This window comes from Mustela lutreola, chromosome 3, assembly GCF_030435805.1.
Source record: "Mustela lutreola isolate mMusLut2 chromosome 3, mMusLut2.pri, whole genome shotgun sequence".
Lineage (NCBI taxonomy): Eukaryota > Metazoa > Chordata > Mammalia > Carnivora > Mustelidae > Mustela > Mustela lutreola.
Window position 1 is genome coordinate 198507741 of NC_081292.1, and position 20502 is coordinate 198528242.

Genomic DNA, 20502 nt, shown 5'->3' on the forward strand with positions numbered 1-20502 from the left:
AAACCTATTAAAAAGTTTTATATGTATTATAGTAAACTCCTGCCCATTGTGATAAGAACCATTGTTAATTAGTAAGTCAAAATGTCAGAACCAGAAAATCATAACTACTGTACTTTAAACATCTTTATATATAAGCATATGTATATATGTGTGTATATATAAGCAAACACACACACATCCTCTTAATTAGAAGTTCGCTAGAGGTTAGCTGGTTGAAGAACCGCACTACCTTTTGATTTTGGTGTTGGATTTTTTTTTTTTAGACAGTATATCCATAATGCATGCAGCATTTGGGATTCCATTAGATTGTACATTTAAAGACACTTGATGCAGTCTTGGTGTAGTATGCTTTTATATTTTTTCTTAAATCTTTTTTTTCTTTTTTTTTTTTTTAGGATTTTTTTTTTTTTTAAAGATTTTATTTATTTATTTGACAGAGAGAAATCACAAGTAGATGGAGAGGCAGGCAGAGAGAGAGAGAGAGGGAAGTAGGCTCCCTGCCGAGCAGAGAGCCCGATGCGGGACTCGATCCCAGGACCCTGAGATCATGACCTGAGCCAAAGGCAGCGGCTTAACCCACTGAGCCACCCACGTTCCCCTTTTCTTAAATCTTTTATGGTATCTCATTCATACCTAATTTGAAACCATTTGTTTTAGTTAATAACTTTTATCAAATATTTCTCAAGCATTTAATTTAGTTTACATAGAAACCACACAGTACCTTTAAATATTTCGTCTCTGTGCCATTTAAGTTACATAAGTATAGGTTTGCCATAAACAGACTCATGCATACATGAAAATCAGATATATGACAGAGGTAGTGCTGGAGACCACTCAGCTAAGGATCACCTGGTCAGTAAACAGCATTGGGCCAATTGGGTATCCTTATGAAAAGAACTGGATCTCTTCCTTCCTTCATAAACAAGTTAATTACCCTAATTTAAGATATTCATAAAGCAAATATAAATGCTTTTATAAGAAAATATAAGAGAATATGGTTTTGACTTGATTATAGAGGAATTTCTTTTTAGTTTAATGTAATCAAAAGAAAAGACTGACATATTCAACTAATTAAAATTCAATGCTTCTCAAGAAGATTAAACAACAGATTAGGAGAAAATATTTGCAAAACACATCTGTTAAAGAAATGTTACTCAGTGGGGCACCTGGGTGACTCAGTGGGTTAAAGCCTCTGTCTTTGGCTCAGGTCATGATCCCAGGGTCCTGGGATCGAGCCCTGCATCAGGCTCTCTGCTTGGCAGGAGCCAGCTCCCCACCCCCACCCCACCTGCCTCTTTGCCTGCTTGTGATCTCTGTCTGTCAAATAAATAAATAAAATCTTTTAAAAAACTAAAAGAAATTTTACCCAAAGTATACAAAGACCTCTTAAAACTCAACATTCAGAAAATGAATAACCTGACTTAAAAATGAGCAGAGGACTCAACGAGGAGCCTGCTCTTCCCTCTGCCTGCCGCTGCCCTGCTTGTATGCTCTCTGGCAAATGAATAAGTTAAATCTTTTATTCATTTATTTAATAAATTTTATTTATTAATTAAATAATTTATAATTAATATTTATATTATATCAATTGTTTAGAGTATACTGTACATTATAATTATGTATTTATAATATGGTATTAATATGTAATAATAATAATTATAAATGAATGAATAATCCATTGACTACATAAATAATAAAAGTGAGCAGAGGAACCGGACATCTCACCAGGAAGATATGCAGATGGCAAATAAACATATGAAAATATACTAAAAGCATTGTATATCATTAGGAAATTGAAAATGAAAACAAGATACCACTTCCACACCTATTAGAATGGCCCAAGTGCAAAATCTTGACATCACCAAATGCTGGCAAATCTGTGGAACAGCAGGAGCTCTCATTGCTGGCGGGAGTGCAAAACGGAACAGCTCTTTGAATGACAGTTTGCCAGTTTCTTGCAAACTAAACATATTCGTACCATATGATCTAGCAATTGTGCTTCTTCGTATTTACTTATATGAGTTGAAAACTCGTGTTCACTCAAAAAAATACCTGCATGCGGATGTTTATAGAAGCTTTGTTCATAATTGCAGTGGTTTGGAAGCAACCAAAAAGTTAACAGTGAATAAGTAAACTGAGAGGGGCCTGCATGGCTCAGTGGGTTAAGCCTCTGCCTGCGGCTCCAGTCACAATCTCGGGGTCCCGGGATCGAGCCCTATGCCAGCCTCTCTGCTCAGTGAGGAGCCTATTTCCCTCTCTCTTTCTGCCTACTTGTGATCTCTGTCTCTGTCAAATAAATCTTAAAAAAAAAAAAAAAAAAGAATAGAGTGATATATCCATACTGTGGGATATTATTCAGCACTTAAAAAAAGGTATCAAGACATGAAAAGATATGGAAGAACCTTAAATACTATTCTTAATTGAAAGAAACCAATCTGAAAAGGCAGCTACTGGCTATGATTCCGACTATATGACATTCTAGGGAAGGCAAAACCTCAGAGACAGTGAGGAGATCAGTAGTTGCCAGGTGTCAGGGAATGGAAGCTATAACTAGGTAGAGTACAGAGAATTTTTAGGGCACTGAAACTATTCCGTATTATACTACAGAGGTGGATATAGGTCATTATACTTTTGTCAAAGCCTATAGGAAGCCATCAAAAAGAATGAAATCTTGCCGCCCGTAACCCCATGGATGGAGCTAGAATCTATTACGCTAAGTGAAGTAAGTCAGAAAGACAAATACCATATGATTTCAGTCATGAGTTCACAAAACATGAACATGGGCGGGGGATTAAAAAAAAAGGGTGGGGGGGCAAACCATAAGAGACTCTCAACTATTGAGAACAAACCGAGGGTTGCTGGAGGGGAAGTGGGTGCAGAGTGAGCTAAAGGGTTAGTGGGTGTCAAGGAAGCCACTTGTGATGAGCGCTGGGTGTTATGTGTAAGCCTGTATCACAAAGTTCTACCTCTGAAACCAGTATTAACTATATTGGGTAACTGTATGTTAACGAACTAGAATTTAAATAAAAACTTAAAAAAAAAAAAGCCTCTAGAATGTACCACACCAAGAGTAAACCTTAATATAAACTGTGGACTTGGGCTGTTAAAGAGGTGTCAGTGTAGGTTCATGATTGTAACAAATTACCACGCGGGTGTGGGTTGTTGATAGCTGGAGGAGGCTGTGCATTTGTGAGGGCAGAAAGTCTATAGGAAACCTCTGTACCTTCTATTCAGGTTGGCTCTAACCTAAAACTGCTTTTAAAATATAAAGTCTTTTAAAAAAAAATTTGGGACTTCTTTTCATCAAATGTCATCATAAAGAAGTAAGATGACAAGTCACAGGATAAAGAAGGTATTTCTTCCTTGGAAATAAAGTTGTGGGAAGATGTTCAACCTTATTAGTGATTAGGAAAAGGGAAATTGAAACAGCTCTCCCCAGAAGACTCATTTTTACATGCACTCGATTGGCAAAGAGTAAGGAGTCTGGATAATGCCAAGTATTAGTGCTTATATTACGGGGACTCAAAACGGTAAGGCTAGGGAGCACTGACTTTGGACAAGTTGGCACTGTTTTGTAGTAACAGTAATAAACCCATTACATATTGACAGCATATTTAGATGAAAAACAACAATTTTCAAAAAAAAAAAAAGTGAAGAAGTCACTGTTCTACATTTTTGCAAATCTCTTTAATGTCGGCTTAATAGAAGACAGCTGGGTTTTCGTATCTGCTTCACACACTCCATTAACCCACGGGATGGTGCTGTCATACACCATCACACGTCACACATCTGGAATACCTCACTCTCTGCTCTTTTTTTTTTTTTTAAGATTTATGTATCTACAGAAATCACAAGTAGGCAGAGAGGCAGGCAGAGAAAGGGGGAAGCAGGATCCCTGCTGAGCAGAGAGCCCAATGTGAGGCTCAATCCCAGGACCCTGAGATCATGATCTGAGCCGAAGGCAGAGGCTGAACCCACTGAACCACCCAGGCGCCCCTCACTCTCTACTCTTGATTAAGAAAATGTCAAATAATATCTTAGTGTTATGAAACAGTTTTGGCCTCGGGGACCTGAGATACCTGACGCCAGCACACTTTGAGAATTGCTGTGCTACTAGCGGTGCACATCTGGTATGTTGCAGGTAGCAGTTTCATTTAAGGGGATGATTGCATGAATTTATTTTATTTTTTTTTTTTTAAAGATTTTTTTTTTTTTTTTTTAATTTATTTAGTCAGAGAGAGAGAGCGAGAGCGAGCACAGGGAGACAGAGTGGCAGACAGAGTCAGAGGGAGAAGCAGGCTCCCCGTGGAGCAAGGAGCCCGATGTGGGACTTGATCCCAGAACGCCGGGATCATGACCTGAGCTGAAGGCAGCTGCTTAACCAACTGAGCCACCCAGGCGTCCCGATTGCATGAATTTAAATCACTATCTCGATAGGGAGTAAGAGAGCTGCAACCGTGTAACTATTTAAATCTCAGCCTCAGCTCCATCGCACTTTGTGTATTTGCTTCAGAAAGAAAACATACTAGAGTTTTCCCGCCTTAGGGGCAACAGTATGATGAATTTATCTCCCTCAGTCTGGAGGGGCTTTCGGGAGGGGAGCTGTGCAGTGTATGTATGTGTGTATGTGTGTGTGTGTGTGTTTATTGTGAAGAGTAATAGGTTTTCTGTGTTTCAAATTTATAGAAATAGTTCTTTTGTATTTCTAAAAATATTTTATGTATAAATATGTATTGTTAAACCTTTATGCAAGACAATAGAGGGTACAAATCTTAGGTTTTTAGTAAAGATTTTTTTCTTATTATTGCTTATTTTTCCAAAACATATTGCATTTTCTCTTTCAGAATCCTTGAAAAATGGCTCTGCTGCAGATGGTGGGAATAAAGTTTATTCTTTTCAGAACAGAAAACACTCTGAAAAGATGGCTAAATTAGGTAAGTTGCTTTTCTAAGAAGGTGTACTTCACCACATTCCCCACAGTTATCATCTTATTGCATTCCCTAGAAGAATGAGGGATGTCATTTTATAATCACATTTTCAAGCATACATAAAGTCAGATTTTCATGCTCATATATGTCTTCTGTTCCCAGCTAGGTTTTGAGCTTCTCATCTTAGGACTCCTGGCTTCATCTTCTTCCCACATGTAGCACAGGCTCTGAATAAATTTTTAAGTATATGAGTCACCTAAATCACAAATATTTTGAGTTTATTAAATAAGAATTTTATACTATGTATATAAAAATGTTTATATTGTAGAAAACTATAAAATTGCTACAAATGGGCTATTGTGACATTTTCTTACTTAATTTACCACTTACATTAATTATACATGAATTACTGATTTTTAAAAACTAGACTAAAATAAATTGCATACAACATTAAAATTAAACTTTATGTGGGTTCTGTGGTATGGGGGTTAGATTTGAAAACTTGGAGGAAGGGAAATAACATGTGAAAGCAGTTTGAAAATTAAGGAGGCCCATAAGTATATGAAGGTTTGGGACACCAAGAAGTCAAGAGTAGGGAATAATAATTAACCACCCGGTAAAATGTAATAGTGGTATAATAGGGCTTTTAATCTGTAATTATAGAACACCGACATGTATTTCTGAAGTAGTGTGTTTTTATGCAGTCATTCTGGCCAGTAACCAAGTAAACATTCAAGATCAAGTGAGAAACTTAAGACGTATGTAATAGAACATAATAATTAATTATTTGCAAAATGCAGTTTTTCTAAAAGGTTTAATATGAAATTCATTATTAATTTTGAAACTAACATGGCAAGTACGATAATTTATAGTAACTGATCTATTTCTTAGAGTTTATAATCCACATCAAGTAATTGAAAGTTTTTTGACTTATGAAAAAGACTGGATTCTGTGTAGGATTGCTGAGAAACCAGAGAATAAATGCTAAAACAATTATTACAGAAAGGATCAGATAGACACCAAGACTAACCTGAAACCCCCAAACCGTGAAACAGGACAAAAAACATTGGAGAAACAGAACTAATAGTGGAGAGGAGCCCCAGAAGAGTTGCCAAGTAGAAGTTCTCCTAGTAGATCTTCAACATGCATATAATAACCATGATGTAGGTCTTCCATTATATGGGATGCAAGAAACTTAAGTATTGTTATGTTGTACATTTCTGTCAACACAAATGAAAGAGAGTCATGGGGGCGCCTGGGCAGCTCAGTTCGTTGGCTGTCTTCCTTCAGCTCAGGTCATGATCCCAGGTTCCTAGGATTGAGCCCCACATCGGGCTCCCTGCTCAGTGGGGAACCTGCTTCTCTCTCTCCTGCTCCCCCTGCTCATGCTCTCTTTCCCTCTGTCAAATAAATAAAATCTTTAAAAAAGGAAAAAATATAGGGGCGCCTGGGTGGCTTAGTGGCTTAAGCCTCTGCCTTTGGCTCAGGTCATGATCTCACGGTCCTGGGATCGAGCCCCACATCAGGCTCTCTGCTCAGCGGGGAGCCTGCTTCCCCCTCTCTCTCTGCCTGCCTCTCTGCCTACTTGTGATCTCTCTCTATCAAGTAAATAAATAAAAATCTTTTAAAAAAAAAAAAAAAGGAAAAAATATATATATTCAGTCATGAAAAGATGATTTTCTAGATAATTTGAAATTGATCACATTTTATAAAATCTGTGTTTTAGTTAGGACTAATGTTTAGTTATAATGGTCTTTATTTTTTTATTTTTACTTAATATATTTTTTAAGGATTTTATTTATTTATTTGACAGAGAAAGAGAGAGAGAGGTCACAAATAGGCAGAGAGAGAGGAGGAAGCAGGCTCCCTGCTGAGCAGAGAGCCTGATGCCAGGCTCGATCCCAGGACCCTGAGATCATGACCTGAGCTGATGGCAGAGGCTTAACCCACTGAGCTACCCAGGCTCCTCTGTAATGGTCTTTAAATAGTTTCTTTCACTTATTAAGTATTGTCGCTAATTGTGTTTACATCTAATTATATCAGTGAAGTAGAAGGTTTTAGTATTTTTTTCTTTTTTAAAGATTTTATTTATTTGAGAGAGTAAGAGAGCGGGGCGGGGCTGAGGGAAAAGGAGGAAGCAGACTTTCCGCTGAGCACAGAGCCCCATGCAGGGCCTGATCCCAGGACGGTGAGATCATGACCTGACACAAGTCATACACCAACGGAGCCACCCAGGCACTCCAGCCTTAGTATTTTTTAGATAAATTTTTGCTTATTATTCATAATAAGCCATAAAACCATATATTACTGTGTATAAATGGTTAAATATAATTGGCCATAAAATCATATATTACTGTATATAAATGGTTAAATATAATTGGGCTAATGAAGATACAGGACTAGAAATACACTAGGAGTTAGACCGGGCGGCTTTTTAAAATACATGTCTTGGATAATTAAATGAATGCAATAGAAGAGCAAATAAAGAGCAAACTTGGTAGAAATACCAGTAGAGAACAGGAAGGAGTTCAGCAAGCTTGTAGAAAGGGAAGACTTTAGGGAAATTAAAAAATAGATAGGTTGATAGGATAAATAATAGCCTAATGAGAAAGCAAAGAAGATTTTACAATTTTATTTTAAAATTTCCAATTGGTTGCAGACCAGCTATATAAAATACAGTACAAATGAATTATTAGAAAAATGAAAAAGACAATATATGCCTCAATTTTTTATTAGTAGAGTCAAGAGCTGTATGTGGTTAACTTTTACTCTTTTTCCTCTTCAACTCTTCCTTTTCCTTCCCTTTTGTAGTTTAAGAGTTACTTAAAAACAGAAGTTTTCCATGTTGCAACAAATAACCAAAATGATCCCAGCTAAATCACTTTGTGCTTAATGTAGATTTTTGTTGATGTAAAGCTTTTTTTCCTATCCTTTAGATCAACAGCCTTTAATCTAAACATAGCACATGGTTCTGGTGTGAAGAGAAAGCAAGGGGCTGGTTTTAGGAACACTTAGAGATAGAACATGTAAAGGGGAAAGCAGAGAAAAGATGGAATAACTATCAGCAGCAGCTGTGGGCCGGGATAATGTCCTAGAATGCAAATGGAGGAATAGTTTCAAAGTAAGATAAAAAAAATTTCTAGTCAATGATACAGAAGACCAAGGAGGTTAGTTAAGAAAATAGAGGGCAGTTCATTTGTGGAGACTATCCTGGGTATTCTGGATCCATTTCAAGTTTGGAGGCTAAAACTGTGAAACAGGTTAGGAAGAATTTGAGTCAGTAAAGTGGCTTTAACTTACACAAATTCAAGTATACTTTCTCCTTTAAAAGCAAAAGGGGGCAAGGATATAATTTAAATAGTATATCCCTTTTTTTCTCAGTGAACAATGGGCCAGTGTATGGGTTTTTTTTTTTTTTTTAATATTTTATTTATTTATTTGAGAGAGAGACATGAGAGAGAGTATGAGCAAGGAGAAGGTCAGAGGGAGAAGCAGACTCCCCGTGGAGCTGGGAGCCTGATGCGGGACTCGATCCCGCAACTCCAGGATCATGACCTGAGCCGAAAGCAGTCGCTCAACCAACTGAGCCACCCAGGCGCCCCGGGGCCAGTGTATGTTAAATTGGGAAATACAAATCCATTCCTTAGTTAGGCTCCATTCCGCATGGCTCTCGTGCAATTGAAAACGTAAGTATCTTTAAAGGTAAAGATTATAGTTTTCATTTAAAATGGCCCTCTATTTTAGAAGCCAACTATTTAATCTGATGCTCAGTTGAAGAAACAGCCATCTGTTCAGTGCTCTCTTATAGTTTATATATTATTCACATGTATTACAGAACTTTGGACACAAAATAAAATAAACCACATGTGGTGGGAGAGTTAAGAATTTTTAAAGCATAGTTTTAAACATACACAGTTTCCATTTGATTCTAGATCTTATTTTCTGGCCATTCTTTCTTACCCCTAGTAAAGGTATGCCTCAACTGTGTATGATAAAGAAATGGAAAGAGTGTAAAATTGTCAGTGGAGAAGAGAGGGAGAGAGAATGACAATTATAGAAAGCAGTAAGGCCAAAACTGTTTATTTGTATTTTCTTGAGACACCTGTAGATAATTGAAAGAAGATTTAAGATGCTTGGAACATAGCAAACAAAGGTAAGAGGCAGTGCTCTTAAGATGGGTAGGTTTGTGTATCTTCCTGGTAATAGTAGCAGGTGGGTTCTTTTTTTTTGTTTTTCCCTAAGAATTTATGTAAGTGAGGGGGCACCTGGGTTGCTCAATTGGTTAAGCAACCACTTTTTTTCTTTTCTTTTTTTTTTTAAGCAGCCAACTCTTGATCTTGGCTCAGGTCTCATGGGTCATGGGGTTGAGCCCCACGTCAGGCTCCACGCTTGGTGGGAGTCTGCTTGAAGATTCTCTCCCTCTGCCCTTCCTCCTACTCTCTAGCACATGGGCGCTCTGTCTCTCTCTCTAAAATAAATAAATGAATCTTTAAAAAAAAAAAAAAAAAGAACTTACGTAAGTGAAATGAAGCTATTTCCACCTTCATCTGCTGTCATCCATTAAAGATTGTTTTATATACTATTGTCTGTTTACAGCTTCAGAACTAGCAAACACACCAAGAAAAAATGTTTCATTCGGTATGAAGAATGATCCTGAAATTATGATAAACATTCCTCAGTGTAGCAAGGGTAAGATTCTATCTCAGCTCTTTGAGTAGAGTTTTAGTTGCTTCAAGTTATGCTTCTTGTTTTTGTGTAACTGCATTGCTATATACTCTTTTCTGTTCTGAAAATTCATTCAACAAAATATGGTTAATACCCAGTTTGTGCCTTAGTATACCCATATTTAGCCCTCAATAAAAGGAAATAATTGTGCTGATTGAAGTTGTGCAAACTGACAGGGTCAACTAGAAATACTCTTCAAACCCTGTGATCAGAGGATGTGTGTTGTGGTGAGCGCTGTGTGTTGTGTAAGACTGACGAATCACAGACCTGTACCCCTGAAACAGGTAACACATTATATGGAAATTAAAAAAAAACAAAAGCCTCTTATCATTGGCTTGAGTTAGTTGAATGCTCATGAAGGAACTGCTTTGCCACATTCTATTTGAAATAAGGCTTTGGGGGTTTGGAAGTCCACAGTTTATGGAGAGTGTGGAGCAGTTGAATGAAACTAGGCTATGATGAAAATTGAAGTACTGTGGTAAGTAATGCCTTTTTCTTTTATTCTTCAGAGCATTCTGCTTCAGACAAAGTTCAGTTGAAGGTAAGTGGTTGATCGAAAACAAGCAAAAACATTAGTGTTACAAAGACATGATGACAGCTGGGCACTCATCTCAGTGTACGGGATACCTTACGTGAGATGAAGAATCCGAGGTTCCGAGAAGGGAAGTGATCGTCTGAGTTCATCTAACTCGGAAAGAGAAAAGATGAAAAATGAAGCCAGGTGTTCTACACCCAACCGCTGTGCCGTTTCTGTCAGAACTATCTCTGGGAATTTTCACCTTAGTAGAACCAGCCTGGAAATTTTATGGGTTTTGTTTGGTTTTGCTTTGCTTTGCTTTTATACATAATGTTATGTAGTTTCTTGAGGGACTGATGCCAAGATCCATTAAATCCATTAGTATATCCTTTCATAATTTACATTGGAATACCAGGTTGGTTTTGGTAAATTTGTTCCAGGGTAGCTGAAAAGAATTGACAATTTTTATTCTTCCCTTTGTGTTTTTGGTTTTTCATTCTGCCTTGTCAAGTGGCCCTCTCTGGATATGAACAAGCCCAGATGGGCATGAATGAACCCATCACAATGAGTATGTGTGAGTATGTGTATCCAGGCTTGAAGGCTATAAATTTTGACGTGCCTGGAATTGTGCATATGCTAAATTTGGGGAACTCCTTATAAGAATGTGAGTATAGACATTCAGGGTCATGGTTATGGCCTGTGTACAAATGTCCTATTTAGGCAAGTCTAGATGTGAGAGTAGACATGTTAGAGTCTCCTTTTGTCTTTGATAATGCTTTCTTCCTGTATTATATCATGTGTACTATATGACCATCAAAGAACAAAACTCATTTCCATAATCCAATCAAGAATATAGATATATTAGCACATTCCTTTTCAAGGTGTGGATCACAATACATAAGTGGATCTTGTCAGTTCCCCTAAGAAACCATCAGAAGTCTGACCACGATGAGAGACAACGTCACAGTGGCAGTCTTAGTGCACTATCTTAGAAGGGGGGATTCAGGAGAGAATATTTATAGGGCTTGGGGATCTGGACTCAAAAGGCTTATGCACAGCTATCAGGATGGGAAACTGATATGTATAGACAAAACTCATGATATGATATTTAAAGATTGGTGGACACAGAAAAGAGAGGATCTTGAACGGAGTCCTGAAGAATGAACTCTTGTTGGATTAGCTGCTTGCCTTGCTGAATTATCTGTTATCCTGATGGGAGACCAGGATGCCCAAATGAGCAAACTGTCTAGATAAGGTAGTTTGCAAAAATTTCTGTAGCAAACACTGTCGTTATTTATTAATTTATAGCCTTACCTTTTTTTTTTTTTTTTAAAGATTTTTTTTTTTTTTTTTTTTTTTTTTAATTTATTTGACAGACAGAGATCACAAGCAGGCAGAGAGGCAGGGAGAGAGAGAGAGGAGCAAGCAGGCTCCCTGATGATCAGAGAGCCCGATGCGGGGCTCGATCCCAGGACCCTGAGATCACGACCTGAGCCGAAGGCAGAGGCTTTAACCCACTGAGCCACCCAGGCGCCCCTAGCCTTACCTTTTTGAGCAAGAATTTTCCACAATGGTTATTTTGACACAGATGTTTCCATCCCTGATAATTAATCCACATGGAGGCACAGCTGTCTCCACTTTCAGTCTTGAGATGAGTTTAGTAGGCTATGACCTGCAGTTTAAAAAATGAGAGAATAAAATTGAGAAACTCTATTTTGTAAGTATTATTTCATTATAATTTGTTTCAGTTGTATGCTGTATGCACATGTAGATCAAGATGTGCAAAATGTAAAAACATTTTTTAAGGATCGGGATCAGAAAATTTCATATACTTTATAAATCCATTGGGCTCAGTTCATTTATTACAGTACTTTTTTTAAAGATTTTATTTATTTATTTGACAGAGAGAAATCACAAGTAGTCAGAGAGGCAGGCAGAGAGAGAGGAAAGCAGGCTCCCCGCTGAACAGAGAGCCCAATCCCAGGACCCTGAGATCACGACCCGAGCCAAAGGCAGCGGCCCAACCCACTGAGCCACCCAGGTGCCCTACAGTACTATTTTTAATATCCCAAATCAGATTGTGTTAACATTGAAAATTAACACTAACAACCTATTACAAGACAACAGACGTGAATTTTGTCATAATTTCATATTGCCAAAATAACACAGGGACTTTATCTTTTTGGGTTTTTTTTAAGATTTTATTTATTCATTTGACATCACAAGTAGGCAGAGATGCAGGTAGAGAGAGAGGAAGGGAAGCAGGCTCCCTGCTGAACAGCCCGATGCGGGGCTCGGTCCCAGGACCCTGGGATCATGACCTTTGCCGAAGGCAGAGGCTTTAACCCACTGAGCCACCCAGGCACCCCGGGACTTTATCTTTTATCAATACTAACATTATACAACAGTGGGTATTTTAATGTGCTATAGAGATTTATTGGTGTTAGAGTGTTATGTTGTGTGGAGGAAAAGAAAAACAGATTTTATACTTCTGTGAAGTGCTTAAAAATCTTAACATAATGGAGTAAAATGTAGAGATCTCTTTGTCCTCCTCACAGAAGGTGTTACTTCAACACCAGTAAATTTCAAACACATCTAAAGGCCTCCTGCCGTATGTATGCGAGTGCCCATTTCCTCACCTACTCATTATCATTGGATATTATCAATTTTTTAAAAAGAAATATTGTGCTAATCTGATGGGTGAAAGTGGTTCAAAAGGCTAATTCATATACTTTTTGTTTTTTCTTACATCATAGAAAATACTTTATAGATGTCTGGAATACAACTTCTAGAATCACTGTAGGAATCCTTTGGAATTTGTTGCATTGTTTTTGTTGCTTTCTGCTATTTTTTCCTAACAGAGTCATTTGTCATTGTCTTCTAATTCAAAGGGAGTCTAATGAAAACAAAATGTTTTTCTTTTCTAGCCCCTTCCATGCACCCATCATTAATTTACATGTCATCATTATTATTTGATTATTGAAACCGTATTGCTTTATTTTTAAACAGAACAGCGATAAAAGTGAACTTCTGTCAGCAGCACCTAGTGGTCTGAGGAAAAGATTAATAGGTATGTATTTCTTTTGAAACTTGAGTTTTTACAAGGGTTCTCGTCTTAGGCTGCTTGTTTTTTATCTTCGGCCTGCCACTTACAGAGACCTCTCTGGGGCTCAGGCTTTTCATTTACAAAATAGGGGTGAAAATTGTACCAGCCCCGGAGTCCTTCTGAGAGGAATGGAAATAAAAGATGTCAAAAGTGCTTAGTATAGCGCTTGACCCTGATGTGCGTTTCATCGGTGTTAGCTGCTGTTATCTTTTAAATTTATTTTTTTGAAGATTTATTCATTTGAGAGAGTGCATGAGCAGGCGGTGGGGGGGATATTGAGGGGTCGGAGAGACAGACTCTCTGCGGAGTGTGGAGCTCCAGAGCTCTGTGCGGGGCTTCATCTCACCACCCTGAGACCTTTACCTGAGCCAAAATCAAGAGTGAGTCAGATGCCCAACTGACTGAGCCACCAAGGCACCCCATCCTTTTTTTTTTTTTTTTTTTCCTCAAGTAAGCTCTAGGCCCACCATAGGGTTGAACTCATGACCCTGAGATCAAGAATCATCCCTTTTAGAGAGAAGGTAAACTTCCTCTTCCTTCTCAGTCCCTTCCAGACATGTAGAAGTGTACATGTCAATGAGGTAGAAGCGTTTTCTGGCTCCTTCTGCTACTTCTAACCCATGCATCTGCTGTGGGCAGCAGTCAGTATAAAAATGACTCTGCTAAGGTATATGTGCTCCCAAAATCAAATCCTTTTTTCTGTTCCTTTAGATCTGTGTATTATATGTGGACTCTAGATATTCTGAAATGTATATGTTGTTCAAAACTGATATACTGATTTGGCTTAAGAACTTTCTTATTTTGGAAGTTAACTTTTTATAAAAGTTTTAAACTTTGTTGAGTGTAAAGTAGTTTTATTCTTCATGAGTATAAAACTAGCTTTATTATTTCTGGGGAGTAGTAGAAGTTGCTATGGTTTGTTTAAAAATAAAATGCTTGTATTGGCTCTGGGGTGGAATGTGCCTGTCTGTTAGTAATACTTAGAATAGTAGCTACCATTTTTTGAGTCAATTCAGGATGGTGTTTTTTGTATAGGTAGCAACAGAAAATTCTACAATAATGGCTTTAGCTGTAGACATATACTTATCTCACTTCATGAAAAGTATAGGAATAGACCATTCCATGGTTGAGGTAACTCCAGTGTCATAAAGGACCCAGGTTCTTCCTATCTTCTTGTTCTGTCACCAGCATTTTCCCTCTTTCGGTTTGAGGAAAAAAACCGAAAAAACCCGAAATTTCTGCTTCATATTGCAAATGGCTTTTTTACCTTTAAGCTATTGGTATAAATAAGGGACTTTCCCTCCATAAGTGAGGGAAATATTTCCCAGAAGCTTCTATTTTACCTCAAGTAATTTTACCTCAAGTGTCATTGATCAGAGGGTTACATAGCCAATCCTAGTTGCAAAAGAGGCTGGGAAAACAAGTATCTGACAGAAGAAAAGATAATTACCATGATGATTTATTCCATAGGGTGAGACACATTGCCACATTTTACAAAATGAGAGTTCATTAGCAAGGAAGAAGAAAAAACGATACTAGGTACGATTAACAGTTCCTGGATGTCAGGCATTGTTAGTTGCTGTGTGTACCTTTCCGTGTGATCTTCACAATGGTTCATTAAATTAGGCACTGTGAGCTTCATTTGAGAAATGAGGAAACTGGTGCTCAGGAAACTTTATATAATAACTAGCTCTGGGGAAATCAGAAAGTAATGACAAAACCAGGAGTGAAATTCTCTTATTTCAAAGTCCACGCTCTTTCCATTACCCTCTACTGCCTCTCGTCAGACTCTCAAATGTTCCCACTTGCTTTCCCCCCGCCAGGTCCAAGGTCTCAGTCTGACAGTGAAAGCGAATATTCTGCTTCCAACTCAGAAGATGATGATGGCGTTGCCCAAGAACGTGAAGAGGACACTGATGAAGTCACAATGAGCCAAAAGAGTCCATCTCAGAATAGAGCTATGTCAGCTCCTGTTTGCAAAGAAACACCTTCTAAGAAAATGAAAAGAGATAAAACAGTAAGTGGAGACTTTAACCTTAAAGAAAAATTGTGTACTATCTTAAAGCTAAGCTACCCTAAAGAGATTCATTTGGGGGATCAACATAATTTTTTTTTCTTTACTTCTGTATTTTTAGTCTTTCCCATAAGTATGCCCGTCTGTATTGTGTCTGTTTCCGAACTTTCTGTTTTGCCTGTCTGCATTCATAATCATGTATCAGTGCCACATGCTAAAGGTGACATCTCAGTTCAGTTGTATAAAAATGAGCTTTTAAATAAATTTTGATTGGATCATTGGAAGCAAGACTTTTCAGTGAATACCTTTTTAGATAGTTTTGTTTTTATAACATTGCTGATATATTCAAGTCAGTACAAGTGGTAAGTGAAGTGGCTGTGGGTCGTGTTGAGTTGTTGAGAAGAACACTGTAAGCACCGTGGCCTGAGAAAAAGCTCATTACCTGGTGCTGTGTGTAAAGATTCCGGGGAGTCTAGGAAGCCTATACCGCTTGGAAGGTTTTCCATCCCTTCTCCCCCCCGTGGCGGTGAGTCCTGCCCCACGTCTGCAGAACAAGTAGTGAGCCATTTCACTGCAACAGTAAGCTGGTCTTTTACTTTATGGCCGATATCTTCCTCAATTCCAGTTCTGCAGCTGTTAAAGAATTTGTTAGAACTATGTAAGGCAAATGAAGGTCCCGATAGGAGTCTGAATGGAAATTTTATGTTGGAACTTAGGAATCGTTTTTGTGAACAGACTACTTCCATCTAGTCATTTCTTTAACTTTTATGATCCTAAGAGTTACTCAGTTTTACTACTAGAATTAGATGTCCTTGGTCCTTAATCTGTGGTGTTGCTTCAAAAAGAAAATAGAGCCAAATAAAGAATTTCATGTATCCTCTTATGCTAATGTTATAGTCTAGTTTTGATAAAAACAAATATCTAGGGGCACCTGGGTGGCTCAGTCATTAAGCATTTGTCTTTGCCTCAGGTCATGACCCTGGGTCCTGGGATTGAGCCTCACGTTGGGATCCCTGCTCCGTGGGAAGCCTGCTTCTCCCTCTCCCACTCCCCCTGCTTGTGTTCCCTCTCTCATTGTCTCTCTGTCAAATAAATAAATAAAATCTTTAAAAACGAAACAAAACAAAATCAAATATCTAGGGATGCCTGGGTGGCTCAGTGGGTTAAGCGTCTGCCTCTAGGCTCAGGTCATGATCCCAGGGTCCTGGGATCGAGCCCCGCATCAGGCTCCCTGCCCAGCAGGGAGTCTGCTTCTCCCTGCCCTGGCTCTTGGGCTCTTGCTTGTTCTCTCTACCCGCCTCCCACCCCAATAAATAAAATCTTTTAAAAAATTAAAAATTCTTCAGAATTTTAAAAATATCTGAAACTAAGAATTGATTTTGCTGTATCCGCTTTCAGAGTGATTTGGTAGAAGAATATTTTGAAGCTCATAGCAGTTCAAAAGTTTTGACCTCTGACAGAACACTGCAGAAACTAAAGCGAGCCAAACTGGATCAGGTATGTTGTAAGGAATGTTGCTTCTATATTTTTTTTAAAGTGTGAACTAAAAAGTACACCGCAGGAGTGCCTGGGTGGCTCAGTGTGGGTTAAGCCTCTGCCTTCGGCTCAGGTCATGGTCTCAGGGTCCTGGGATCGAGCCCCGCATCGGGCTCTCTGCTCAGCAGGGAGCCTGCTTCCCTTCCTCCCTCTCTCTGCCTGCCTCTCTGCCTACTTGTGATCTCTGTCAAATAAAAAATAAAATCTTTTAAAATAAATAAATAAATAAATAAAAATAAAAAGTACACCGCATAAACAACAAATTTGAAGGGTAAATTTACACAAACCGAATTATTGTCCTGATAAAATGAAACACAAATTAAAGAGACCCGATTGATACTTCATTATATAAAATGGTAAATGGTTAACTTGAAATCTGTTTGATATACCATAACTGAAATTTTTTCTCTAAGTACTTTATTATTTCTTCAGGATTTATGATAATCATCAGGGCCATAGTTTCTTGGATATCCATGCAGCATTAATCTCTGTTATTCTTGAACTCACATATTCATTGAACTGCACACTGGTCATAAAGTGGACTGTGACCGGTCTCTTAGTTACAGACCTTGCAAAGAGCAGAATGGATCTGCTTCTTGAAATTACGGCAAACCTGCTCAGTACCATAAGGTAACAAGGTTACTGTATACTATGGCTCTGGTATCTTAGTTTATAACTCAGGGTTTTGATTAATCACCTCCAGAGAGAAGAGAGAACCTATTTGAGTGAGAAAATTTTTCAGTAGAGAGTGGGGTGGATACTCGGGATCAAGAAGAGATTGTTACTGGCTCCAGGAGCTTGGAGACTTAACTATTTTTAAACTAGAATTTTTGCGGGTTTCTAGGGTATACAGGGCTTCTCACAGACACAGAAAAGAGATATATAGAGGATAAGCTGCTGTGACCTAGAAGACATGATGTGATGTCATTGTTTCTGTTTTTGTCAGCTGGCTTATTGATATTGAGACTCAGATCAAAGACTAACTGAAAACATGTCAAGAAACCGAACTATTTCAGGGAGGAGATGGAACTAACATCTGCATAGTGCATCTATTTCGATATAAGCAACATGGGAGAAGGGGGAATGAGTCTAGAGTCAAAGCAGGGTTTCACAGGACTGAGATGCCGAAAGAGCTCAAATGAAAGGAACACCTGTTGCCAGCAGTGAGGGAAGGGAAGGCCTTGCACTGGCTGCAGACATAGCTAACCGCCTCTACCCTGTACTATTAAAATAGTATTTTACTTAAGGGATAGAATCATGGGAAAATGGTAGCCCCAAGGTAAAATGCATATATAGCTTTTTTTTTTTTTTAAGATTTTATTTTTATTTATTTGACAGAGATCACAAGTAGAGAGGCAGGCAGAGAGGGGGGACCTGAGCCGAAGGCAGAGGCTTTAACCCACTAAAGCCACCCAGGCGCCCCGCATATATAGCTTTTTGCTAGAGTTTTCTCTTCAGACAGTGAGCTATATTTGATTCACCAGCATGAATTTCTAAGTTTTGGGTACCGGGCAATGTACGTTCTGCAGTTTATTTACGTTATTGTTTAAAAAACTTTGCCATACTGGGGCATCTGGCTGGCTCAGTCAGTAGAGCATGTGACTTTTATCTTGGAATTGTGAGTTTGAGTCCCACATTGGGTGTGGAGATTACTTAAAAATAAAATCTTATTCATTCATTCATTTATTATTTTAAGTCCTATCCATGCTCTCACAACCCTGAGATCAAGAACCGACCTGAGATCAAGAGTTGGATGCTTATCTCACTGTGCCACCCAGGCACTTCCTTAAAATCTAGGGGCACCTACATGGCACAGTCGTTAAGCGTCTGCCTTTGGCTCATGTCATGGTCCCCGGGTCCTGGGACCGAGCCCCACATGGGGCTCCCTGCTCGGCAGGAAGCCTGCTTCTCCCTCTTCCACTCCCCCTGCTTGTGTTCCTTCTCTCCCTGTGTCTGTCAAGTAAATAAATAAAACCTTTAAAAAAAAAATGAAAGAAAAACACAAAACTTTGCTGTACTTATCAAAGATGGATTTGTTAGAAGAAGCTTTGGGGCTTACCTGGCTAGCACTTGTGACTATTGATCTTGGGATCATTGTTTTGAGCCCCTCATTGAGGGTAGAGATAGTTAATAAATAAAAATTTTTAAAAATTAAATGTTAATGAAGCATCTGGGTGGCTCAGTCAGTAGAGCGGGATTTACTGACTCAACCTCAGGTCTTGATCTCAGGATCAAGAGTTCAAGCCGCATCCTGTGTGTGGAGCCTACTTTAAAAAAAAAAAAGCAGCAGCAGCAGCTCTTGGTAGAGAAACAAAGATACAAGTTTATTTTACTAGTGATAATGGTAAATTATAAAGAACCTTTAATGTTTTCTGAGAATTCATATTTCACTGTTACCATAAGCTTTCACATTTCTTCAAATTCGTAGGTTTTTAAAAATCTGTTTGGTTGGGTGCCTAGGTGGCTCAGTGGGTTAAGCCTCTGCCTTCAGCTCAGGTCATGCTCGCAGGGTCCTGGGATCGAGGCCCGCATTGGGCTCTTCCCCCTCTCGCTGCCTTCCTCTCTGCCTTCTTGTGATCTCTCTCTCTCCCTGTCAAATAAATGAATAAAATCTTTAAAAAAAAATTTTTAAAAAATCTCTTTGGATTTGTTGTAAAAGCTGGGAGGCAGGTTTAATCATCTACTTATGGTAATAATCTTTTTAGAAATTAAAGCCTTATATTTGGAATTTATAATCATGGAAATGGTTCTAAACAAAACTTGAGAAATTTGTACTGAAAACGATGCTTACAAATTTTTAAGAAAAAAGGAGTGCTGGGGTAGCTCATTTGGGAGTCCAGCTCTTGGTTTTATCTGCGGTCATGATTTCAGGGTCATGGGATCGAGCCCCATGTTGGACTGTGCTCTGTACTAGGTGGGGGGCCTGCTTGGGATTCTCTTATTCCCTCTCCTCCTCCCCTCCCCCTGCACTCACGTGCACGCTCTCTCTTGCTCTCAGTCTCATGCTCTCTAAAAAAAAATTTTTTTAAAGAAAACACTTAAATCATACTTGAAATGTTATGAGTATTCCGTTAATGCACTCATTACGAAACCTGATTACAGTAATATTTCTACCACTGGCCTCTTCTAACCTCTACCTCTAGTGAAATATTTTTAGTTTGGACTGCTTTTGATGTTTATGGTTTGAGAATGATTTTCTTTTTTTTTTTTTAAAGCAAACTTTGCGTAACTTATTGGGCAAAGTTTCTCCTTCCTTTTCTGCTGAACTTAAACAACTAAATCAACAATATGAACAATTATTTCATAAGTGGATGTTGCAGTTACGGTATGTACTATCAACATTTCATACCCTTGTAAAATAACATATTTATATGTCTGTGTTAAAGCAGTTTAACACTGAATTTTCTTTTTGCAATCAACTTGATATACTTCTTATATACAAAAATTTGAAAAAATGGGTATTTTTCCTAATTTTATGACTCATGTAGAAATTTCATATTATATGACTCATCTCAAATTTTAGTTTTTAAGAAATGTGTCTAAATTTATCAGATGCGAAAGCCAATGGTTAAATAACTTAGAATTCCTAAGGAGTTAATTACTAATTATTAATTACTAATTACTACTTACCTAAGTATTTGAAAATCTAATTTGTCAAGATTAATATCAGTTACAT

The 20502-nt window shown here is 38.2% G+C and overlaps 1 protein-coding gene and 1 long non-coding RNA gene across 7 annotated transcripts in view; one reads left to right on the top strand and one right to left on the bottom strand.

The window, feature by feature from the left end:
• ORC2 (origin recognition complex subunit 2) overlaps positions 1-20502 on the top strand; it is a 46040-nt gene that overhangs the window by 11394 nt on the left and 14144 nt on the right. For all 3 annotated transcript variants that reach the window (XM_059168454.1, XM_059168455.1, XM_059168456.1), the window contains exons 5-11: positions 4845-4934; positions 9525-9617; positions 10163-10194; positions 13180-13240; positions 15100-15293; positions 16689-16787; positions 20042-20151. In XM_059168454.1, coding sequence (XP_059024437.1) covers positions 4845-4934; positions 9525-9617; positions 10163-10194; positions 13180-13240; positions 15100-15293; positions 16689-16787; positions 20042-20151 — 679 coding nt within the window. The remainder of the gene's footprint in view (positions 1-4844; positions 4935-9524; positions 9618-10162; positions 10195-13179; positions 13241-15099; positions 15294-16688; positions 16788-20041; positions 20152-20502) is intronic.
• The window catches only part of LOC131827588 (uncharacterized), a 28055-nt gene continuing 12425 nt past the window's right edge, over positions 4873-20502 (bottom strand). For 3 of the 4 annotated variants that reach the window (XR_009352062.1, XR_009352061.1, XR_009352060.1), the window contains 2 exons: positions 11717-11842; positions 4873-5184 (listed from right to left, as the gene is read on the bottom strand). This is a non-coding gene — a long non-coding RNA (uncharacterized LOC131827588). Of the gene's footprint in view, positions 5185-11716; positions 11843-14865; positions 15268-20502 lie in introns of all 4 variants that reach the window. The other variant, XR_009352063.1, reaches the window with a different exon arrangement.